This window comes from Castor canadensis, chromosome 2 (assembly GCF_047511655.1).
Source record: "Castor canadensis chromosome 2, mCasCan1.hap1v2, whole genome shotgun sequence".
NCBI classification, from domain to species: Eukaryota; Metazoa; Chordata; class Mammalia; order Rodentia; family Castoridae; genus Castor; species Castor canadensis.
Window position 1 is genome coordinate 19730808 of NC_133387.1, and position 25326 is coordinate 19756133.

Consider the following 25326-nt stretch of genomic DNA (forward strand, 5'->3'; position numbering starts at 1 on the left):
TGCCTGGGACTAACTTGCTCTTCAGACTATTTTTTGCATTTCCTTAGACAGGATAGTTCTGGAGGTCATGTTTGGGATTTCCAGAGGACTCTTCCCAACTGTCTCTTTTCACAGTTCTCTCTGGCAATGGCAATGTAGCCAGCACACAGTTCAGTCTATATTTCCATGAATCTACCAATCTCCTCCCAACTGCTTTTTTGGTGGCACTGGGGTTTGAACTGAGGGCCTCACTCTTGCTAAGCAGGAGATATTACCACTTGAGCCACTCTACCAGCCCTTTTAGCAGAGTTTTGAGAATGCTCTTAAGCTTGACCTTCTCCAGGCTCTGGTGCCAATGAAGTCAATTTTTTGGTAAGAGATTAGGAAGCTATCTGTTTTATGGGGTGGTTCTCTCTCAAGGCAAAATTCTAAGCCATGACTCTGGAGCTGCGGGTGGAGACAATGGTATTCTTCTGAGTGATACCACACTTTAAAAGCCCAGTTGTAGGTGGAGAGAGGGCAGTAGACTTTCCTCTCCCAGAGTAGAACCACCATTTTGCAAGCCAAGGCAAGAGCTTATAAAGTACTGTTAGTGGTATAGCACTCCTGAATGAAGTCTGGGCAGAAGGGAGCTCCTTCTTGTTGTCTGCACTCACCTGGAACTTAGCCTCAGCAACAGGTAACTGGAGGCAGGATATGAAATGGTGATGTTCTGCTCCTTCTGGGAAGGTAGCCTTCTGGTAGCTGTGGGGAGAAGGGTCTCTGTTTTCTTGGCTGCACTAACCTGGAGTGGACTTTTTGTTTTCCTGAGCCAAGGTGTAGAGGGACCCCTGGATTCCGATGCCACAGGCTCTCACTGTTTTTAATGAATTTAAGGAGATTTTTCTTGGATAGATATTTTTTCTGAATTTCCTGTATGTCCTTAGGACTATTTCTAGAGGTTTTAAATGGTTGCATTTTGTTTTATTTTGTTAAATAGTATTCACCAGTTTTGCAGGTGAGTGGATGTGCTGAGCTCCTCCTGCTGTCATGTAGAAGTCTAACTCTCAGTATTGTCTATTTTCACTTCATTACACTCTCATTTAGTTTTTCTTAGTTCTAATATCTTTCTTCTTGCTATCTAGCTTCATCTCGAAGCTTCCTCAATTACTTTTTGAGTAAAGTAAATATAAATGAAATTTAAATATAGTACATTAGTAAATCCTGCCTCTCATTTGTCAAGGATCTTTTGAGGTTTTATAAACAGGAGATAATACAAGCAAAATGTAATCATTACCCTTTCCTGAGAAAAATTAGGGTATAAGAAATAGAAGAGAGAAAATAACTTGCCATCCTTTTAACATTCATTTCTTCCAAAAGCTCTGAACAACCAGAGTAATAAAGGTTTACCTCTTCTTTGGCATTTTGGTGGCATGCTATTGCTGCATTTCTTTCCTTCTTTGTTTTCAGATGTTTTTTCTTGTTTTTTATCTGGGTAAAAGAGCCATATTTAAAATTCAGTAATTTAATCAACATATCAAAGACAGTATATATGAAGACATAAAACTATCTTGAGACTCCCACTTTCCAGAAGACGGAGTAGTATCCTTTTTCCTTCTACTAAGAGGAAATAAAGCACCTGAGATATCACATACAAAGCAAACATAAGCTCTAAAAGGTAAATTATTGGTGCTCAATCAAGAAACATTTCCCTATGACACAGCATGTATTACATATTCTTGCAATAAAATTTTTGGCTAGCATATATGCGAAGCCCTGTATTCAATTCTTGGCACCATGAGAAAATAAATTTTGAATTGTTTGGTTCATTGTTTTGAATAGAAGTACTCATTATAGGTCTTTTCTCTGTTTCATAATTATAGGTTGGATTGTGTGTGGGGAAGGGGCAGATAAGTTGTGCTGCTATTTCACAGGTTCTGGTTCAAGAGAGAGTAACTCCTCACTGAAGTGGATCATGAGGTGGATTTTATGGCTGATACTATAATGGGATGAGATGTTTAGCGGTGTCTTGGAAAAAGAACAAGTACTAGTGCATTTTGTATTTGTATTTGGGTAGGAAGTTCACCCAGAAGGTGAACTCTGGAATATTGGATTGTTGTTTCTAATTTTTCTCCCCTAACTCTACCATATAGCTTTGTAGTACCTCCCACTATAGGTAGAGTGTACTTCTCTATGTTGGGCCTGGCTATGTGACTTACTAGGGTCAACTGAATGTTAGTGGACATACTGTATGGTGTGGTTGTAATATGGTATGTGGCTGCCAAGAGGAAATATAGCCCTCATTGGGACTATATTGTTTGGTTGTCCCTCTGACACATTGGGTTTTCACTATTGGGATTTTGCCTTAGGTGATCTCTGGTCCAAGAGGAATGAGAAGCATTAAAATATAACTAAGCTAAATCTGCAGCCAAAGTCAACAATAGATGACCCTATCACAGTAGACCGAACTTTTAGACCCATGAGTGATAAAATAAAAGTTAGCTTTAAACCACTGAGGTTTTGAAGTTTGTTAAATAGCAAAAAGCAGCAAATATACCTTGTATCTGCTTGGCTTACTCCCTTCACTTCCTTAATTATCATCTCTTCACTTGGTAATCCCTTCCAAAACTACAATCTACACCTAAATTCCTTATTCTCCTCCTGCTTTAATTTCATCCTTAGGCATTTATCCCCATCTAGCAGATCATATACTTTACCTATTTATTTATTTTTATTGTGTATGTCTATCAACCAGATTTTAAGATAACAAAGGAAAAGGTATTAGTCTCATTTTGTTCACTGCTCTATCTCTCACACCTAAGTAAGTGCCTGACAGATAGTTGGAGGCCAATATGGAGCTGAACAATAAATGTGTAAATGAATAAGTGAATACTAGATTGGTAGCCAGGTGATGTATGTTAAGCTACCATCTTTGTCCCTAAGAAGTAGTGTGGTTTTTGAGAAGTAATTTAATCTTTTTGAATCTTAATATTCTTATTTATAAAGTAAGCTGTTAGAATAAAAACCCTAGGGTTTGAAAATTCTATGATCTAAAGATATGTACATAGTCAGAAAAAATATTACTACATAATAATTATACAAGTACAAACTTTTATTGCCTGATTGTTAGTAATAACACACAGGATGCCTACTTAGCATACCCATAATATAGCAAAAATTTTCAATCTTACCTGAGAAGTTAGCTTGAGAAGGTAAGTGTGAGAATCATTGGATTCTGAACTGTCAGAGCCTCGGCTACTAAAAAAAAAAGAGAGAGAGAGAAGGAGAAAATAATAACAACAACAGCAATAGCAATAATAATTTTAGTTTTCAGAGTGTTTTGGTGGCATTTTAAATTTTCAATTGTTGTTTTTACTTTATTATCTTACTTGAAGAGTTGAACAATTCTAATTATCAGGAATGTATTTACATAGATGACTCAGTGATGGCTCCAGACAGCTTCGAAATAGGAAATTTCTTTTGTTGAATGTGTGAGAAGATAGAAAGGTTTGGGACTCTGTTATTAGAATATAATCTCAAGAAAAGAAGGATTTATTTTTTTTCTCTCCAGCTCTTGGCTATGTCACCTAGGTGAAAATAGCACCTGGCACATAGTTGGACTCAATTATTTTGTTAATATAAAAATAACAAATGCTTTATCAGGAGTTTCCTAGCTCTTATAAGTATCATTAGCTCTTAAAAATTAATTTAGTTTTACATCATTATATTTTTATTCTGTTTAAAGACAATGCAGGGTCATCCAAAACACATCACCTCAAGAAAAAAGGGTCAGCTGAGTGTTGTGGCTGTTCAAGGGAAGGGGGGAACTTAACAACTCATTTTATTACTTTGACCCATATGAAGACACCATAAGAAAAGAAAACCAAATATAAATGCAAAAATCTTCAACAAACTAAATTCAACAGCACATTAAAAGAATAAACAATTGGGATTTTTCCTGGGGATGCAAGGATGATTCGGTACATGCAAAGCTATGGATGTGTTGCATCACATTAACAGAATGAAGCATAAAAATCCATGATCTTCTTAATAAATTAGAAAAAAGTGTTTGACAAAATTCAATATCCTTTCATGATAAAAACTCTCAGTAAAATAGGAATATAAGGAAAGTATTTCAACAAAATATAGGCCACATATGAAAATCCAGACTAATAGGATATTTAGTGGTACAAAACTGAAGCTTTTCCTCGAAGATCAGGAAGAAGGTAAGGATGCCAACTTTTGCTACTTCTATCCTTCACAGTACTGGAAATCCTACTAGAGCAATTAGGTAATAAAAAGAATTAAAAGACTTCTAAATTGGAAAGGAGAAATTAAATTGTCTTTATTTATAGACATCATGATTTTTTTCCACCTTCTATGGGGGAGAAGTTTATTTTGGATCATAGTGTCAGAGGTTTCAGTCCACAGCATGATCTTATATATAGAAAACCCCAAAGACTCCATCAAAAAACTGTGAAAACTAAATGAGTTCAGAAAAGTTGCATGTCACAAAATGAACATACAAAGATCAGTAGTATTTCTATACAGTAACAATAAGCTACCTGAAAAAGAAATCAAGACAACCATTTCACTTTATAATAGCTATAAAAATACTTAGGAATAAATTTAATTAAAGAGGTAAAAGAGTCATACACCAAAAATTATAAAACATTGGTAAAAAGAAATTAGAGTCACAGAAATGGAAAGATATTACCTATTTGTGTATAGGAATTTTTAATACTGCTAAAATGTCCACAATTATCCAAAGCAATCTATAAATTCAATGCAATTCCTATCAAAATCCCATAGGCATTTTTTGCAGAGATAGAAAAACCAATTCTTTTTTTTTTTTCATTTTTCTTTTATTATTCATATGTGCATACAAGGCTTGGTTTATTTCTCCCCCCTGCCCCCACCCCCTCCCTTACCACCCACTCCACCCCCTCCCGCTCCCCCCCTCAATACCCAGCAGAAACTATTTTGCCCTTATCTCTAATTTTGTTGTAGAGAGAGTATAAGCAATAATAGGAAGGAACAAGGGGTTTTGCTGGTTGAGATAAGGATAGCTATACAGGGCATTGACTCACATTGATTTCCTGTGCGTGGGTGTTACCTTCTAGGTTAATTCTTTTTAATCTAACCTTTTCTCTAGTTCCTAGTCCCCTTTTCCTATTGGCCTCAGTTGCTTTAAGGTATCTGCTTTAGTTTCTCTGCATTAAGGGCAACAAATGCTAGCTAGTTTTTTAGGTGTCTTACCTATCCTCACCCCTCCCTTGTGTGCTCTCGCTTTTATCATGTGCTCATAGTCCAATCCCCTTGTTGTGTTTGCCCTTGATCTAATGTCCACATATGAGGGAGAATATATGATTTTTGGTCTTTTGAGCCAGGCTAACCTCACTCAGAATGATGTTCTCCAATTCCATCCATTTACCAGCGAATGATAACATTTCGTTCTTCTTCATGGCTGCATAAAATTCCATTGTGTATAGATACCACATTTTCTTAATCCATTCGTCAGTGCTGGGGCATCTTGGCTGTTTCCATAACTTGGCTATTGTGAATAGTGCCGCAATAAACATGGATGTGCAGGTGCCTCTGGAGTAACAGTCTTTTGGGTATATCCCCAAGAGTGGTATTGCTGGATCAAATGGTAGATCGATGTCCAGCTTTTTAAGTAGCCTCCAAATTTTTTTCCAGAGTGGTTGTACTAGTCTACATTCCCACCAACAGTGTAAGAGGGTTCCTTTTTCCCCGCATCCTTGCCAACACCTGTTGTTGGTGGTGTTGCTGATGATGGCTATTCTAACAGGGGTGAGGTGGAATCTTAGTGTGGTTTTAATTTGCATTTCCTTTATTGCTAGAGATGGTGAGCATTTTTTCATGTGTTTTCTGGCCATTTGAATTTCTTCTTTTGAGAAAGTTCTGTTTAGTTCACATGCCCATTTCTTTATTGGTTCATTAGTTTTGGGAGAATTTAGTTTTTTAAGTTCCCTGTATATTCTGGTTATCAGTCTTTTGTCTGATGTATAATTGGCAAATATTTTCTCCCACTCTGTGGGTGTTCTCTTCAGTTTAGAGACCATTTCTTTTGATGAACAGAAGCTTTTTAGTTTTATGAGGTCCCATTTATCTATGCTATCTCTTAGTTGCTGTGCTGCTGGGGTTTCATTGAGAAAGTTCTTACCTATACCTACTAACTCCAGAGTATTTCCTACTCTTTGCTGTATCAACTTAAGAGTTTGGGGTCTGATATTAAGATCCTTGATCCATTTTGAGTTAATCTTGGTATAGGGTGATATACATGGATCTAGTTTCAGTTTTTTGCAGACTGCTAACCAGTTTTCCCAGCAGTTTTTGTTGAAGAGGCTGCTATTTCTCCATCGTATATTTTTAGCTCCTTTGTCAAAGATAAGTTGCTTATAGTTATGTGGCTTCATATCTGGATCCTCTATTCTGTTCCACTGGTCTTCATGTCTGTTTTTGTGCCAGTACCATGCTGTTTTTATTATTATTGCTTTGTAATATAGTTTGAAGTCAGGTATTGTGATACCTCCTGCATTGTTCTTTTGACTGAGTATTGCCTTGGCTATTCGTGGCCTCTTGTGTTTCCATATAAATTTCACAGTAGATTTTTCAATCTCTTTGATGAATGTCATTGGAATTTTGATGGGAATTGCATTAAACATGTAGATTACTTTTGGGAGTATCGACATTTTTACTATGTTGATTCTACCAATCCATGAGCATGGGAGATCTCTCCACTTTCTATAGTCTTCCTCAATCTCTTTCTTCAGAAGTGTATAGTTTTCCTTGTAGAGGTCTTTCACATCTTTTGTTAGGTTTACACCTAGGTATTTGATTTTTTTTGAGGCTATTGTAAATGGAATTGTTTTTATACATTCTTTTTCCGTTTGCTCATTGTTAGTGTATAGAAATGCTAATGATTTTTCTATGTTGATTTTATATCCTGCTACCTTGCTATAGCTATTGATGATGTCTAGAAGCTTCTGAGTAGAGTTTAGAAAAACCAATTCTATAGTTCATTCAGAGCCATGAAAGACCATGAATAGACCAATCAATCTGGAGAAGAACAAAGGTTTAGACATCAGTCTTCCTGTTTCAAATTACATTATAAAACTATAGTGATTAAAATATAATATTGTCAGAAAGAAAGAGGAGACTAATGCAATAGAATAGAGAATCCCAAAATAAATTTGCACATATACAGTTGCGTTAGTCAGATTTTTCATTATTGTGACAAATACTTGTGAGAAACAACTTCAAAGAGGAAAGATGTATTGTGACTCATTGTTTCAGAGGTTTTAGCTCATGATTGGTTGGCTCCATTGCTTTTAGGTCCAAGGCAAGGCAGAAACATCATGGAGCAAGGGCACGGCAGAGAAAAGCTGTTCACCTCCTGGCAGCCAGGAAGTAAAGAGGGTAAGAGGAAGGGCCAGGGCCAAGACACACCCTTGTAAGGGATACTCCCAACGATCCACTTCCAAGTAGGTCGCACCTTCTCCAGTTCTATCACCTCCTAACAGTCCATGCAAATTTTGAGTCCATCAATGGAATAACTATTGACTAGGTCAGAGACCACGTAATCTGTCTCCACAAATGCTCTCACAGACATACCCAGAGATGTGCTTTACTATTCTCCTGGGTACCTCTCAATTCAATCAAATAGACAATCAAAATTAACCATCCAAATGGCCGACTGATATTCAACAAGAGTGTCAAGCATACACCATGGGGAAAGGATAATCTCTAACAGATCATGTTGGGAAAACTGCATATCCACATGTAAACCAATGAAGTTGGACCCTTAAAAGATATAAAAAAATCAACTCAAAATGGACTGAACACTTTAGTATAAGATCTGAAGCTGTAAAACTAGGAGAAACACAGGGGAAGAGTTCTATGGCATTGACCTGCCAATGACTTCATGGATATGACACCAAAATCCAGGCAACAAAACCAAAAGCAAACAAGTGGGATTACATCAATTTACAAAGCTTCTGCAGAACAAAAGTAATAATAATATGAAAAGAAACCTAGGGAATGGGAGAAATTATCTACAAACCATACATCTTATAGGGAGTCAATATCCAAAATATTAAGAACTCCTACAACTTAGTAGCAAAATGGGCTAAGTACTTGAATATTTTTCAAGGAAGACATAGAAATGGCCAACAAGTATATGAAAAGGTGTTCAATGTCACTAATATTCAGGGAAATGTAACTCAAAACCACAATGAAATACTACCTCACACCTAACAGTTTGGCTATTATCAAACAAAACAAAACAAAACACAAGAAGTACTGATAAAGATGGAGAGAAATTAGAACCCTTTCCATTGTTGGTGGGAATGCAAAGATACAGCTGTTGTTCAAAATAGTATAGAGGTGTCTCAGAAAACTAAAAATAGAATTACCACATGATCCAGCAACACCATTCTGGATATTTACCCAAAGAACTGAAATCCAGAGCCCAAAGAGATACTAGTTAGTATGGTACTATTCAAAATAGCCAAGATGTGGAAACAATATAAATATTTACCAAAAGATGAATGGATAAGGAAAATGCGGCATATACCATAGCAGAATACTATTCAGCTTTTTAAGAAACCAAATTCTTCAAAACATGACAACATGGATAATCTTTGAGGACATTATACTAAGAGAAATTAGGTAGCCACAGGAACACAACTAGTACATGATTCCACTTATATGAAAAATCTAAAATAGTCATATTCATAGAATCGAAGAAAGGCATGATGGTTGCTAGGAGTGGAGGTAGAAGAAACAGAAGTTACTAATTAATGGGACATAAAAGTTCAGTTAAATAAAATGAATAGGGTCTAGAGCTCCACTGCACAACATTGTACCAATGATCAACAATAACATAGTGCACACTTAAATTTTTATTAAGATTGCAGATCTTTTGTTAGGTGTTCTTATTACATAAAATTTAAAAATAAACTAAAGCCAGGCATGGTGATGGAACCTTGTAATTCCAGAACTCCAGAGGTTGGAGGTAGGAAGATATTAAGTTCAAGGCCAACCTGTGCTACATCATCGGACCCTATCTCAACAAACAAAAAATAAAAAGAAAGCAACCTACTCTATTGCTGAAAGAAAAAAAAAAAGCCTAAATCTAAACACACTGTTATATTGTCAATCACTCTCCTTGGTATTTACCCACAGGAAATGAAAACATGTCTGCAGAACCGGCACATGGATGTTCATAGCAGCTTTATGAATAATTGCCAAAAAGGGGAAGCAATCAAGATGTCCTTCTCTAGGTGAGTGGATAAACTGTGGGATATTCAGATAATGTTTAGCACAATTTAGTGCTAATAATGAGCTATTACACCACAAAAAGACATGAAACAATTTTACATGCATATTACTAAGTACAAGAAGTCACTGTGAAAATTCTACATACTGTACAATTCAAACCAAAAGGCATTCTGGAAAAGGTAAAACTATGGAGACAGTTCTAATGATCTGTGGTTGCCAAGGGTTAAGGAGGAGAGGGGATGTATGCACGTATGTATTCTTAGGCAAATCCATACAGTGAAAATACTTTGTATTGTACTATAATGGTAGATATAAATCATTATAAATTTGTCCAAATCCACAGACTGAACAACACCAAGAGTGAACTCTAATGTAAACTACAGACATTGGGTGAAAATAATGCGTCAATACAGGGAATTCATTCATTGTAACATACATACCACTCTGGGAGGAGGCTATGTATATAGGGGTAGGGAATATATGAGAAATCTCTGTAATTTCCACTAATTTTCTTCTGTGATCATAAAATTCTCTAAAGAAACAAAGTCGGTGAGAGAGAGACAGAGAGGAAGAGAGAGTAGGCCAAACAATTCCATATGTCTTTCACATAGAGTAAAACACTGTACATTACAATGCTCATATTGAGTAAAAGAATAAATCAAATGAAGTCTTGAGGTTTGGCCAAAATAATGTGTATGAGAAAATTTCCCCCTCATGTATAAGTCAGGGTTTTCAGTGTGAACGTTAAAATAATACCCTAGTATTACTATAAAGAATATAGTAAAATAATACAACAAATTACTTTAATAATCTTGACTTACCTAGACTCTAGATCCAATGTAATTTCTATCAGAGAAGTATCTGAATCCTCAAAGACTTTTTCAATGTTCACATGCTTTTCCATTTCTTCTAATTCTTTCAGGCACTGATAATACTAAGGAAAGTTATAAATGAGTTCATTGTAAAAATAACTTTACTTTCTAACTGAACTAGTTGAATATTTATAGACATCTGTAATAGCTACTGGGACATTAAATACCAAAAAACACAGAATGCTGTTAGTATATTAAAAGGGAAAAAATGCTCTAGGTTATGTTATCTGATAGGCTGGAATCTGATGCATTACCAAATGGATTTGGCTCACCTTGCTCCGGTCAGGATCACAGTAGTCCAAGAGAGAATCACAAAAATGGTATCCCATTGACTCCAAGTCTTTTGTGCTAAAATGGGTGCCTCGTTTATTACCTAAAACATCAATAAATTTATCCACCCCTGAGGATGAGCTAATCATTTTTCCTTATCAAGTAAGGCCTATATTGCAAGAGAGCATAAACAAAACATTGATATGACCCATATTCTGTTTGGATTTTCTTCTCTGGAGCAGGTCATTTAATAGCTTATTACCACTTGGACAAAAGTTAATTTTACACAGATTAAAATATGTTGTAAGGCAGAGGAAACTTCATAATATTAACTATGAAGTAGTTATGAAATGTTTAGTTAGCAGTTATAAACTACTGACAATTACTCTGAGAAAAACTTGGATAAAACTTTATGAGGAAATGTTTGCATTATCATGAATTATGTTAAATCAATTACAAGGTGCCTTAAAAACTAGGTAGAAATTATGTATGTGGTCTGGTATGGTTACTCATGCTTGTAATCCCAGGTATTTAGAGCTAAAGATCTGGAGGATCAGCCTAGGTAAAAACGTTCACAACACCCCATCTCAACTAATACGAAAGCTGGTGTGGTGGTAGGAACCCCTCATTCTCAGCTATGCAGGAAGCATAAATAGAAAGATAGTGATCCAGGTGGGTCCAGACATAAATTTGAGGCCCTATTTAAACTAAGCAACAAGGGCTTGGGGGGTGTGGCTCAAGTGGAAGAGGGCCTGCTTAGCAAGCGAGCATCAGTCCCTGAGTTCAAAACCCCAGTACCACCAAAAAAAACCAAACCAAACCAAACCAAATTACACATGTGCATCTCTAGTACTTTCCTGAGTTAATATGTTTTTCTCCAAAAAAAGTCTTTTTTTTTTTGACATAGTGTCTCCCTATGGAAACCAGGCCGACCTTGAAATTGCAATCTACTGCCTCAGTCTCCCAAGTGTCTAGGTACATTTTCTAACAATGTGACAAATACCAGGGAGTATTCTAAACAAAACATTGATATGACCCATATTCTGTTTGGATTTTCTTCTCTGGAGCAGGTCATTTAATAGCTTATTACCACTTGGACAAAAGTTAATTTTACACAGATTAAAATATGTTGTAAGGCAGAGGAAACTTCATAATATTAACTATGAAGTAGTTATGAAATGTTTAGTTAGCAGTTATAAACTACTGACAATTACTCTGAGAAAAACTTGGATAAAACTTTATGAGGAAATGTTGCATTATCATGCTGACACTACTAGCCTGGGGTCCTTCGTAAGACACTACCTCAAAATTTAAAAAATAATAAATAAATATATTAGTAAATCAATATGTCTTTGGCTTAGCACTCTTAGAGCTGTCAATGAGAACACATGGCCTTACCCAAAGTAGATCCACAAAAGGTGGCTTCCATGGTAAAGCTGTTTCTGATTCCCATTTTCCACATCACCACCCTTCCTGTTCCTTCTTTGCTCTTCTGAACATTAAACTTGCAAGCTGAGAATGAAAACTGAAAAGCAGCAAATGAAAATGAGACCCACATCTTTCTTAGGAAGAAGGGTTGAACATGAAAAAATAGTTCTGCAAAATCTGTAATTCTCACTAAGGCTTAAGGTGCTGTCTTTCATTTCCTGACCAATGGAAATAACTCATTTTAAAGATCTATTTACATTTCTGAGAACTATTGGTTCTAATTCCTGCAATAAAATACACTTTTATCTCTATATAACATGATCAAAATTAACTGATTAATTCTTGGATTCTTCCACTACTCTATCCTATGCTTTTAAAAACATTAAAACTTTTTGTTTTTGTCAAAAAAGGTTTTTTTCCCATGATGAGTTTTGAACTCATCATGGCAAGTACTCCACCACTTGAGCCATGTCTCAGTCCTTTTGCTTTTTTGGTTAAGTTTGTTTTTCAGATAGGGTCTCACACTTTTTCCTGAGCTAGCCTTGGACAACAATCTCCCTACTTCCTTCTTCTAAGTAGCTAGGATTGAAGGGCTGCACCACCACACCCAGTCTGAGTTTAAATATGTTTAAGAATGATTACTATTATACATTTCCAGAAACAGAATATGCTTTATTTTCATATCATTTGAAAGATGTCCTGAAATATTGTCTGTAAAGAGATCAGTGTTACCAAAAGATTTGGGAGGGGGTTAATTTTCCTGTTATTATTTAAACAGTGTCTCCCTATGTAGCCCAGGCTGGCCTCAAACTTGTGACCTTCTTGCCTCAGTTTCTCTAGTGCTAGGATTAAAGGCATGTGTCACCACACCCACTTGTAATTTTACTTAATATAAAATTGTGTTTCATTTTGTGTATTTTCACACATGTATAGATTTGTGTAGCCACCACCATATTCAGTACGCAGAATAGTTGTAATATCCCTAAAAACAAAACACTTCCCTCATGTTATCCGTTTGTAGTTATACTCTTCTGCCACCTCTTATCCTTAGCAACCAGTGAATTGCTGTTGTTTTTACTTTTTCAAGATTGTTATATAAATGAAATTCTAGAGTATGCAACCTTCTTTTTATTTTTTAATTGGTGTATATCAAGTGTAGATAGTAAGGGATGTTTCATCATGACATTTCCATAACATGCAGGACTGGTTTCTTTTACTTTGAGATTGATATAGGTTACTGCATTTATCAATATTTATTTGTTTTTATTGCTGCTTAGGTACTCCATTGTGTAGATGTTCTAAAGTTAGCTTGGATGACTTTTGAAGATATTTTGGGTAGTTTCCAGTTTCTGGAAAGTATGATAGAGCTGCTATGAACAGCTGTGTGTATAGGTTTATACATGATGTCGGCTTCATTTCTTTGTGGTATTATAAGAAACTGACAAACTCTCCCAAGATGCTGTATCATTCTGCATTCTTCTGAGCAATGTGTGAGAGTTCCAGTTGGCATCAGTTGGTTTTTGGGATTACCAGTACTTTCTATTTTAGCCATTCGAACAGGTAATTGTATCTCCTCATGATTTTAACTTGCAGTTCCCTAATGACTAATGATGTAAAGTATCTTTTTTATGTGCTTATTTGCCATTTTTTATGTGCTTATAGCCTGTTTGGTGAAGTGTATATCTAATATTATTGCCACTTTTAATTCATTTGCTTGTTTTGTTACTATTGAGCTATTCTGAATATAAGTTCTATGTCAGATATATGATTGTAAATATTTTCTCCTATCTGCAGCTTATCTTTGTATTCTTTCACCAAGAGCTTTCACAGAACAAAAGCATTAATTAACTTATTGTGACCCAATAGATCATGCTCTTGATGTCTAAGTTTTCTTGGAAAACTTCAATAGATTAAATGCAACATCTAAAGTTTAAATCTCAGATGGAGGTATTTTTAAAATATGGTATCTAATTGTTTCAATGGCATTGATTGAAAAATTCTCCCTCCCCCCTTTAAATTTCCTGAGCATCTTGTCATAAGGCCATGTATATGAGATTCTGTTACTGGACTTGCTATTTCATATCATTACTCTGTCTATACTGTTCCCAATATCACATTGTCTTGATTACTAAGTTTTATACTATTTTAAAATTTGATAGAGTCCTTCAATTTTTTCTTTTCCAAAATTATTTCACTTTGTCTGGTTTCTTTGCATTTCTTGCAACAAGTATCAGTGTGCTCATATCTATAAATAATTATGCTTTAATTTTGCTTGGAATTGTGTTAAATCTATGTATCACTTTGGGGAGAGTAGATACCTTACTGTGTTGTCTTCCAATATATAATACAGAATACTTCTCTCATTTGTTTGGATTTTTTATTTATTTCATCAGCATTTTTAAGGTTTCAGCATATAGATCCTGTATATTTTATTAGATTTATAGCTAGGTGTTATTTTGGAGCTATGGCAAAATGGTGTTTTAAATTTTGGTTTCCAATTATTCATTGTGAGTATATAGAAATGAAATTGGTTTTGTGGGCTTATCTTGTATCCTATATCATGCTAAACTTATTCTATGAGTTTCTGTGAATTACTTTGGATTTTCTGTATAGATAAATGTGTTGTCTTCAGTACTTTTCCTCTCCAGTGCGCCTGCCTTTTATTACTTTCATTTGTACAGCACTGGCTAGAACTTTCAATACAAGGCTGAATGAAAAGGATAAAAGTGGATAGATATCCTTGCCTTTCTACTGACCTTAGGAGCAAAACATTGTCCTTTATCAAGTATGATGTTAGCGATATGATTTTTTTTTGTAGATGTCCTTTATTAGGTCAAAAAATTACCCTTTAATCTTCATTTACTGAAAGTATTTTTATCATAAATTGATGCTGAATTTTGTTAAATGCCTTTTCTATATCAATTGAGGTGATCATACAGTTTTTCTTCTGTGGACTTTTAATATAGTGTACTACCATTGGTTAATTTCCAAATACAGAATCAATCTTAAATTCTTACGATAAACCCCATCTGGTTGTGGTGAATTATTGTTTTATAAATTGCTGGATTTAATAGCTAATATTTGTTGAAGATTTTGCATCTATTTTCATGAGGAATATTAGTCTATGTTTTTTTGTTGTATTGTCTTTGTCTTGTGTTGGTATGATGGTAATACTTGAAAAGACTTTTTAAATATTTGGCAGAATTCTTCATTCAGTGAATCCATCTGGATCTGGAGATTTTATTTCTTGAAAAATTTTAAAATGTTTTCCAGGACTATTCATATGATCTATTTTCACTGTGGGTGAGTTTTGGTAGTTTGTCATTTTGAAGGAATTGGTTCATTTTCATCTAAGCTGTTAACTTTATGTTTATATGGTTGAGTTTCCCCCTTTGTGTCCTTTTAATGCCTGCAGGATCTGTAGTGATAGCTCTCTTTCATTCTTGATATTGCAATTTGTATAATCTTCTTCCTCTGGCCAGTCTTGGTAAAGTGTTTTTTTTTTTTTCAGTTTTATTGATTTTTCCAAACACAAGCTTTATATTTTACTGATTTTCTTCACTGTCTTTGTGTTTATATGTTCATGACCTGATCTGCTTGTTTTAGGGTTATTTTGTTTTTCTTTTTCTAGTTTATTTAGAACCTTAGATTATTATTGACTTGAGAACTGTATTCTTTTATAATATAAGCATTTACTGCTATGCTATGCAGTTTCCTCTATGGTTGGTTCTCTTGCTCAGTTCTTATATATCCCTGCCTATTGTCTATCTACCAGATTTTGTTTATTGAGAAAGAAATTTGAAACCTCCAACTATAATTGTGGAGTTTTCACAGAAATTTTAATAAGAAACATTTAAGAGAAAATCTAGAAATAGGAGCATCTACATTATAAGCAGCCTTTGCATTGTATGGAAGACTTGTTTAAACTACAGACTGGTTGTGGTGTTTAAGAAATTGGTCCATGTCATGAAAGACACAACTAGTTATAGAGATCTAAGACCATAAGAAAAAAATATATCAATAAACAAATACTAGAGTATCTTGATAAATGGGATCATTTTATAGGAATATCAAACCATTGACATAGCCTTATATACAGATTGTTTCAGGTATGGGGTTGTTTTCTCTGATATTTATGAAGAAATGAATACTGAGTAACAAAACTATACTTTCCATAAATAGCCATTCTTACCAGATCATCATTCCTTTTTGATGTCTTTGGACCCCAATTATCCTAAGAAAACAATGAGTACTTCCAAATAAGTCCTTTATAACTGAGTTGGTTGGTTGAGAACTTAAAAGGAAGTCTATAAGATTTTCTTGTTTTATTAAAAAAAAATGTATATTTATTTATTTATTTTTTTAGTACTGGGGTTTGAACCCAGGGCCTACACCTTGAGCTACTCTACCAGCCCTTTCTTGTGAAGGTTTTGTGCGAGATAGGGTCTTGTGAACTATTTGCCCAGGCTGGTATTGAACCACAATCCTCCTGATCTTTGCCTCCTGAGTAGCTAGGATTACAGGCATGAGCCACCGGCACCTGGTTAAATCTTTTCTCTAAAGAATGATTGAAATAATTTTCACATCTTGGTAATTGGCTCCAACACTTCATTGATATGAAAATAATTATACACTATATTCTTTTCCCATTTTAGTTTCTCTATACTTTTGAAATATTGGTTATTGATTTTTGTCCTGGCAAAATTTTAATAAGTAGATTAAATACATTTCTTTTTTTTTTTTTCATTTTTCTTTTATTATTCATATCTGCATACAAGGCTTGGTTCATTTCTCCCCCCTGCCCCCCACCCCCTCCCTTACCACCCACTCCTCCCCCTCCCTCTCCCCCCCCTCAATACCCAGCAGAAACTATTTTGCCCTTATTTCTAATTTTGTTATAGAGAGAGTATAAGCAATAATAGGAAGGAGCAAGGGTTTTTGCTGGTTGAGATAAGGATAGCTATACAGGGCATTGACTCACATTGATTTCCTGTGCGTGGGTGTTACCTTCTAGGTTAATTCTTTTTGATCTAACCTTTTCTCTAGTACCTGTTCCCCTTTTCCTATTGGCCTCAGTTGCTTTAAGGTATCTGCTTTAGTTTCTCTGCATTAAGGGCAACAAATGCTAGCTAGTTTTTTAGGTGTCTTACCTATCCTCACCCCTTCCTTGTGTTCTCTCGCTTTTATCATGTGCTCATAGTCCAATCCCCTTGTTGTGTTTGCCCTTGATCTAATGTCCACATATGAGGGAGAACATACGATTTTTGGTCTTTTGGGCCAGGCTAACCTCACTCAGAATGATGTTCTCCAATTCCATCCATTTACCAGCGAATGATAACATTTCATTCTTCTTCATGGCTGCATAAAATTCCATTGTGTATAGATACCACATTTTCTTAATCCATTCGTCAGTGCTGGGGCATCTTGGCTGTTTCCATAACTTGGCTATTGTGAATAGTGCCGCAATAAACATGGATGTGCAGGTGCCTCTGGAGTAACAGTCTTTTGGGTATATCTAAATACATTTCTTAAGAGCACAATCTTTAGCCTATATGATTTAGTCACTGAATAAATATTAAAACAATAAAAAATAAGGCTTCAAAAGTGATTGATAAAAAAGGCCAAAAGAGCTTTCAAAAGGTAAATAGTCTTTGTCTTTTTGTTTGTTTTGTTGAGACAGGATTGTACTATGCAGTCTAAGTCTCAAACTCATGATCTTCCTGCCTCAGCCTCCTGAGTAACTGGGATTACAGGTATGACCATCATACTTGGCTTTATCTTAAGTCCTTTTTTTTTTTTTAATGATACTGGGGTTTGAACTCAGGACCTACATCTTGAGCCACTCCACCAGCCCTTTTTTGTGATGGGTATTTTCGAGACAGTGTCTTGTGAACTATTTGCCTGTGCTGGCTTGAACCTCAATCCTTCTGATTTCTGCCTCTTGAGTAGCTAGGATTATAGACATGAGCCACTGGCACCTGGCTTAAGTCCTTTAAAAATACTTTCACAGTATTGGTCACTAAGCAGTTTCACATGGTTGTTTTGTATAGGCAATTGTATAACTCAGCCAAAAGAGTTATATACAAAATCATGTTACTGGATTGGATTATCTGTTCCACTGTTATACATGGGCAACATTTAGTAAAGGAAAAATTAAAGCATAAAGGTGCTTACTTTATCTGGACAGTTTTTGCTCAGCATAAGTGGAAAGATTCGTTGCTGTAAGTACAGTGCTTTGGTTTTAGACCTGTCACTACCATCACAGCCATACATGAAGATATTCTCTTTCCTACTATGGCCATGAAGATCACAATATAAAATAACCTCTCGTTTCTCCATTAACCTATCAAGAAGAAAAAGAATAAGTCACTAAAATTTACCTCTGAACTTTCTTCCATAGGTACAACTATAGATTTATAAATATAATATCCAAGTAACAGAATTTCTTATATCCTAGTTTTTGACTTATCTATACTGCATATTATTACTATTGTTACAATATTTTAAGAAATCTATAATAATTTCAAATTATATGTCTGAGTGCTGTAGCCTTCCATTGTTGGTACAAAATTTACCTTGTCCCCAGGACTTTCTCCAAGAAAACCTGCTTTATTCTGGTTTTCTGTTACACACAGTCAACAGATCGCTCCTGTCTTTGCCCATACCACTCACATAGGATTTTTTTTTTTTTTTGGTGGGACTAGAGTTTGAACTCAGGGCTTCATGCCGGCACTCTACTTTTTGAACCACACCTCCAGTCCCTTTTGCTCTGGTTATTTTGGAGATGGGGATCTTTTGTACTATTTGCCAAGGCTGGCCTCAAATCACTTTCAGCCTCCCAAGTAGCTAGGATTACAGATGTGAGCTACCGCTGCCCAGTTTCACACAGTTTCTTCTTGACTCGATTATCTTCCTCTTCATCATTATAAATGTAAACACTGCTGTCCACTCTTCAAAACCATCTTCATGTCTCACTTCACGCTAACCAGCCATGACCACCAATTTTTCTCTTTTTGAACTTCTGTAGCATTTGTACCAATGACTTGCCTATGAGTTTTCTTTCTTTTGATATTTAGGCCTGTGAAGAATGGAGAATGCTTGAAATCATATAGAACAGTGCTGTGCTCATAATAACCACCCAGACATTAGTGAAAAGCTAACAGTTAACCCTTGGTAAGTATGGCGACTAAATGGTACCAAGATCTGAATTGAATTATATTCTGATAAATTTATGATAACTATTTAAAATGTATTGTACATTCTTTAAGAGCACAATCCTTAGTTTGTATAGTTTATAACTCAATGATTTAAAAATAATAAAAAATAAGCCTAAAACTGAGTGATGAAAGTGATTAATAAGGGAGGCTTTCAAAAGGTAAAAAAGTAGGTTCAAGGTGGTAGGATTTTGGATATATTTGTCTTTTTTCCTGTTTTCAAACTTGATATAGCATTAATACATTGCCCAATCAAAATTACATGTACTATTTATTGTATCTGGAAGGATAAATACTAAAATGTTAGCAGTGTTATTATAATATGAAATATACTTATAACAAAAATATTAAAGTCTAAAATCAAAACATTTAGAGCCTGGCATGGTGGTTTATGCCTATAATCCCAGCTTTTCTGGAGACAGAGAACAGGAAGATTGTGGTTTGAGACCAGCTTACTCAAAAAGTTTCCGAGATTCCATCTCAATAAATAACCAGGCACAGTGGCAAAATTCTGTAATTCCAGGTACTTGGGAAGCATAAGAAGGACTTCAGTCTAGGTCAGACCAGGCCAAAAAAACCCCCTACAACTCTGAAAAATAACTGAAGCAAAAAGGGCTGGGGCATGGCTCAAGTGGTAGAGCACCTTAGTAAGCATGAGACCCTTAGTTCAAACTGCAGTACCACACACACACACACACACACACACACAAATCAAGACATTTAAAGCACTGCTTTTGTTAAAAACAATACTTAAGCTACAGTGAAATTTCAAACTGAAATCTGTTATGTATATTAATATAGTTACCTTATCTCATTTGGTACCCAATAAATTCTAATTGATAACATTTAATTGACATAAGACCACTAACATCATGTTTTTAGAAAACTATAAAGTACAAATAGAAAGTCCTTAAATATAAAACCATGCTGTGCATTTTAAAATCCAAAATTCCTGTTTAGTGATCTCTCAGCTTCTTACCAGTAAAAAGAAACTCCTACTTCCAAATAATTAATTTCCAAAGAAATATTATTTCTAAAGTAATATTAAGGTCTGTCATCATACATTAAAACAAATTGGGATTTTCTTCCTATCTATTGATAAATTAAGTTATTGTAAGTATTTTATATTAAGTATCCTAAACTAAAATCATACTGTCTCTTATCCTAACATGCTTTAAATATACTTAAATACAGATATACTTACAGCTGTCCTCCTTTCCACACATATGTGACTGACTCCTTACTTTACTTGCCTGCCTTTGACTAATTGCATTAAGGTATTTCTCTTTCTTGGAATTCTTTCTGAACCTTATTGAATAGACTTCTGCCTTAACCTTCCTACAAGGCAATCTGAGAAGAACTGAGACATTTAAATTAGCTTCCATAGAGACAAGCCAAGGGGTACTGGCTGTAATAAATTGTGTGTCAGACCAGGAACCCCCTTTTTTTTTTTTTCCAAAACAAAGAATTTATTTAAATAAAGAGAGAGAGAGAGAGAGAGACTCATTTTCTGTCTTCATCTTTTAAAGATCACAGCTTGAAGATGTTCGGAGAACAGGAGAGCATAGGACGAAGTGTTTTAGGGAAATAAGTTGTGTGGGTGGCAAAATACCTATACATAAATGGGTTAATAACTTCTGGATACTAACCAAATAAAATTACCGTTCAAATCTCAATTGTAAATATGCTATTTTTTCTCAAAAAATAGCATTTATAAATATTTTAAGAACAAATACATCTTTTCAATATTGAAAAATGTTTATCTAAGTGTGAAATTATATCATTAAATATAATACAAATTAAAGGGGAGTAGATAAGGTCTAATGTTTCTCTCAGTATACATTTCAGATATATGGATTTCTATACAATTCAATAAGCAATTTAGACCAGGAACCCTTAATGTCAAAGATCATTAAGTAGACATCATAGATACGCTAACAGGCATCCCATTAGCAACTTTAAATATACAAAAAGCCATTTATTTTAGAATAACTTTAGATTTACACGAAAGTTGCAAAAATAGTAGACAGCATTCTCATATACCCCTTTCCCAGTTTACCTTAATATTAACATATTACCTAACCATGGATTAAAAACAAAGGAACCACCTGGGTGTGGTTATACACATATATATTCCCAGCTACTCCAGGCAAGATAGGAGGATCTTGGTTTGAGGCCAGCCCAGGGAAAGTTAGCAAGAGACTGTCTCCAAACAAACTACAGACTTGAAAGAAAAAAAAAAAACCCAACAAAGCATAGCACAAAGCAATCAACACTGGTATATTACTATTAACCTATTCTATGTCAGAATCCAATATAGGATACCACATTGTATGCAGTCAGCTCTGTTTATTGTTTGCATGTCCATGAAAAAAAGAAGTCACAGTTTATCCTTTTATTAATTAAGCATTTCCTAAATAACTTCAAGGAAGCCTGGAGTCCACATTTGTAGGGGTATAAAGCCAGGGTTTTCAGTTCTTTTTGTGGGGCTCTGCATTTTACTTCCAATGTCCTAAGCAGCTAAAGGATGCATATGAAAATGAAAGTTAAGGCTGAACTGCCTATGACAATAGGAGCTATGGCAGGTGTTTCTAAAAACCTGTCAGCTCCTCTGAGGAATGGAAGTATCCTTAAGGCTCCTTGGCTTTGTAACAGCTTTTTTTTTTTCTTTTTCCTTTCTCTGTTAGGGCCTCACACTAGCCTGGCTAGCAGGCACTACTTGAGTCACTCTGCCCGTCCTGTAACAGGATTCTTGTGTTTGCCACTGTGAAGTTCTGGTAAGAAGGCTGGATAAGGAGATAGTATCTTCAGTAACAGTATTTATTATTATGACATTTGAATTACTCTAAATGTGAGTTTTCACATTTATCTGATTCAATTTTTTTCTTTTTTACATTAAAGGAGTCATTTTGAATACATTTAGAGCTTTCAAAGTCCATTCCCTATTCTGAGCACATTAGCAACATTTTTCTCATGTAATCCTTTCAACTTAGAGGTCAACTTAGAGGTTTTATTATTCCCATTTTATAGATGACAAGCTAAGACTTAGTTGTTTTTTTAATTGCACAAGGATATGCAGTCAATAAATGACATAGTAGGGATTCAAAGATGATGTGCTTCACTCTCAGATCTATGAACTTAATAAAAAAAGGTTAAGAGGCTTTGAACTTGGAATGCATGTTCTCTGACTCCAATAAATCTATTATAACATATGTTTATTCCTAATTGTTATTACCTGAATCTACCAAATAATTCAGCCAGCCATTCAATAAAAGATTAAATATTATGTACATTTTTCTGTTCTAAGATGTTTGGAATATTTAAAGCTGTTCAGCTTTCTTTAGGGGCAAGTAAGACTTATTATTCATGAAAGTGTAAATGAGTATATAACTTGATAAGTCAAAAGACTCATCCAGCAATGTGTGATCAACACAATACCAGAATAGTTTGTGAGATGTAGTTAATTCTCACATATAAGAGATTCATGGTTCCTAATGCAGACATCAGTGCTAATGTTAGTGTTGGTAAGAACCCAAATTTGGGATATACAAATTTAACTATTAGTTTCACACAGCCATCAAACATTCTGGAGTTTATTATTTAAGGGAAAGTTAGTGCATATGCTAGAAAGATCCAAGTTTTGAAGTCTGGAGAAAATAAAGTAGTTGTAAACTATCTTAAGAAAAGTTAGAATAAAATAAAGGAATAAGATTGTAGGAGCAAAGTACTTATTACCACATTTACTAATTGAAAGGAGGCTTATTTTACCTATGGATCATGTTCCGGGTATACCAAACAGAAGGAAAAGTTTCCTTCAGGAGAGATGTGTAATTACGGTTTAAATCTTGTCCAGATAAGGAACACCGGTAATTTCCCACAATCACACCATCTGGATTCAGCATGGGCACCACCTTGAAGACGAAAGTGTCCCGAAGCAGCTGTGCATCACTTGAGTCTCCTAAAATATAATCTAGAAAGCCTTTCATGATCCAAGAGCTGTTGGTTTCTCCAGGATGGACCCTTGCAGTCAAAATCACTGCCTTTCTCTTTCTTGAGTCAGTGTTCTTCAAGGGAGTAGTGATTGTTAAAACATACACCATGTTCCTAGCAAGCGTGTGGCACAAGACGCGTATTTTACAAAACTTCGACCGTATTGGGTCATTATTGATCCCAGAAAGGTATTCCTGCAGATTTGTGTAAGTGTATGGATAGCAGTGAGCAAAGTAGCAGGTATCCTTGTTGTGTGGAAATTGGAATGTCCATGTAAGAGAGAAAAGATGGTGCCCATCTTGCCCCAGGTTGTTTCTATAATATTTGATTTGGTCTCCTATTCTCTGCCAGCCAATCTGATGAGCCTTGGCCTCTTTTTCAGAATAGAACAGTGGGCGCATACCCCGATTGTAAAGACTAGCAGGCTTGGTGAAGTTGACAATAGTGAATCTGTAGACCATTTCTGCTTTGGTATTAGTGACTTGGAAATAGAACCATTGGGTATGTTTATTTGTGAAGAGGTCAGGGCGCACAGTCAACTGGTATTCATACTCTGCCCTAATACATAAGAAAGGAAGGGAAAAAAGTACTTAAGAATGTAAAAATTACCATTCAGTTTAAATAAGAAAAATTATTTTATCTATTTTACCTATCCACAGACCGCTTTTTTGGGAAATGGTATTTATTTAGGCACTGCAAAAGTTTTGAAATGTTCTTTTATTTGCATGGTAATTCTAAAGCTTTTGTATTCCTTTGTAATTCAAGACAGCATATAAAAGCACTTGATAAAAATTTGTGTATTTCAGTGCAACTGCTTCTTGTAAGATAAATGATTAAAAATATTGAAGAAAAATCAATTTTTTTGTTCAAATATATATTTCTATTTTCTAAGAGGGATATGAAGTAATTGTCACTGAGAAAGGTTTAAAAGCATTTATAAATTAGTATAATCACAAAGATTATAAAATGTAAATCCTTTCAGTACAAGGACTACATTTAATAACTATGTACCTCCTGTGTAGTCACTGATGATGCTTAAAGAAAGGTAAAAAACTTTTTTCATTGGAATATTAATTATATACATAACAATTTTATCTGGTTAGCTGTGACTTTTTTACTATGCCAAGTAACTTTTAATGTGTATGTCAGTCTCGTTATAAATGATAAGCTAGGAATGTCACAAACTCTTGATATCTCTAATTAGCATTTATACTTTAGGAATTCAGTAACAGAGACTAAGGACTTTAATATACATAAACAAACAAATAAATGAAACTACAGTTGGTTGAGCTCCTCAGATAAAAATAATTAAAACCTACACTTTGACTACCTTCTGTAGATTACCACTCTCAAACCTTGCTTCAAACATCAAGGTGTTGTCACAGTTATCCACAGGCTGCTTCAAAGGTGTTCGGTTTCCCCCAACTCGGGAATACACAAAACAGGGTTCTTTGTAAGCTGATGAGAGAAGATCAGATCAATGGTAGTAAGTATCTAGTGACTCTTGTATATTTGGAAATAAGGAAAAACATTTCTAAATGATCCACAGATCAAAGAAAAAATCACAGGTAACATTAGAAAATATTTTAAACTGAGTGACATAGGAAATGTGCAATATATCAACATTTATGGGATGAAGCAAAAGCAGCGCTTGTAAAGAAATTTATAACTTTATATGCTTATAGTTTTAAACACCAGAAAAGGTTTAAAATCAGAGATCAAGTTCTGGATTTTGCTTGGGATGTAGAGCACTGGAAAAAGCATTGCTCTCATCTTTGCAACAAAAAAAAACATTGCTGTGGGCAAATTTACAACTTTTCTTGAACCACTCAATAAGGTGTGGTCGCAAGGCAACTGTCTAATTAAAAATCTAACACATTTTCAAGGAGAGATGGAACATGGTATTGGTTCACATTACAGTGAGAACATTCAGTTAAAATTTTAACCAGTTGGCAAAGGTTGAGTATGGGCTAGAAAGAAAATACAGAATCTCAGGGAAGACACAAAGGATTTACAGGTGTAATGGAATTGTGTACCTACCGGTTTCCTTTCATAGCATCTCATCAGGAATTCACAAAACCCATATTTGAATCCTAAGAAAGCACCAATTGTAGTGTGGACTAGGGGAAGGGAGTGGGAGACACTGCCAAAAAAAGCACAAAAGCTCACCCAAATCATTTTCACCTTTCTGTCTGGTGGACCAAGAACCTTAAATCCTTGGGGTAAGAGCAATAAACACTGCTACTTTTAGGGCACTGGTGTATATACATATTATCTGGGAAAAGAAA

The 25326-nt window shown here is 35.0% G+C and overlaps 1 protein-coding gene across 6 annotated transcripts in view; it reads right to left on the bottom strand.

Moving 5' to 3' along the window:
• The window catches only part of Agbl3 (AGBL carboxypeptidase 3), a 69098-nt gene that overhangs the window by 31313 nt on the left and 12459 nt on the right, over window positions 1-25326 (bottom strand). For 3 of the 6 annotated variants that reach the window (XM_074062527.1, XM_074062521.1, XM_074062517.1), the window contains exons 6-7: window positions 24358-24496; window positions 22813-23596 (exon numbers count right to left, since the gene is read on the bottom strand). In XM_074062527.1, coding sequence (XP_073918628.1) covers window positions 22813-23596; window positions 24358-24496 — 923 coding nt within the window. Of the gene's footprint in view, window positions 1-1368; window positions 1450-3149; window positions 3217-10085; window positions 10199-10408; window positions 10510-11804; window positions 11932-18008; window positions 18178-22246; window positions 23597-24293; window positions 24497-25326 lie in introns of those variants that run through there. The other 3 variants (XM_074062542.1, XM_074062513.1, XM_074062535.1) reach the window with 3 other exon arrangements.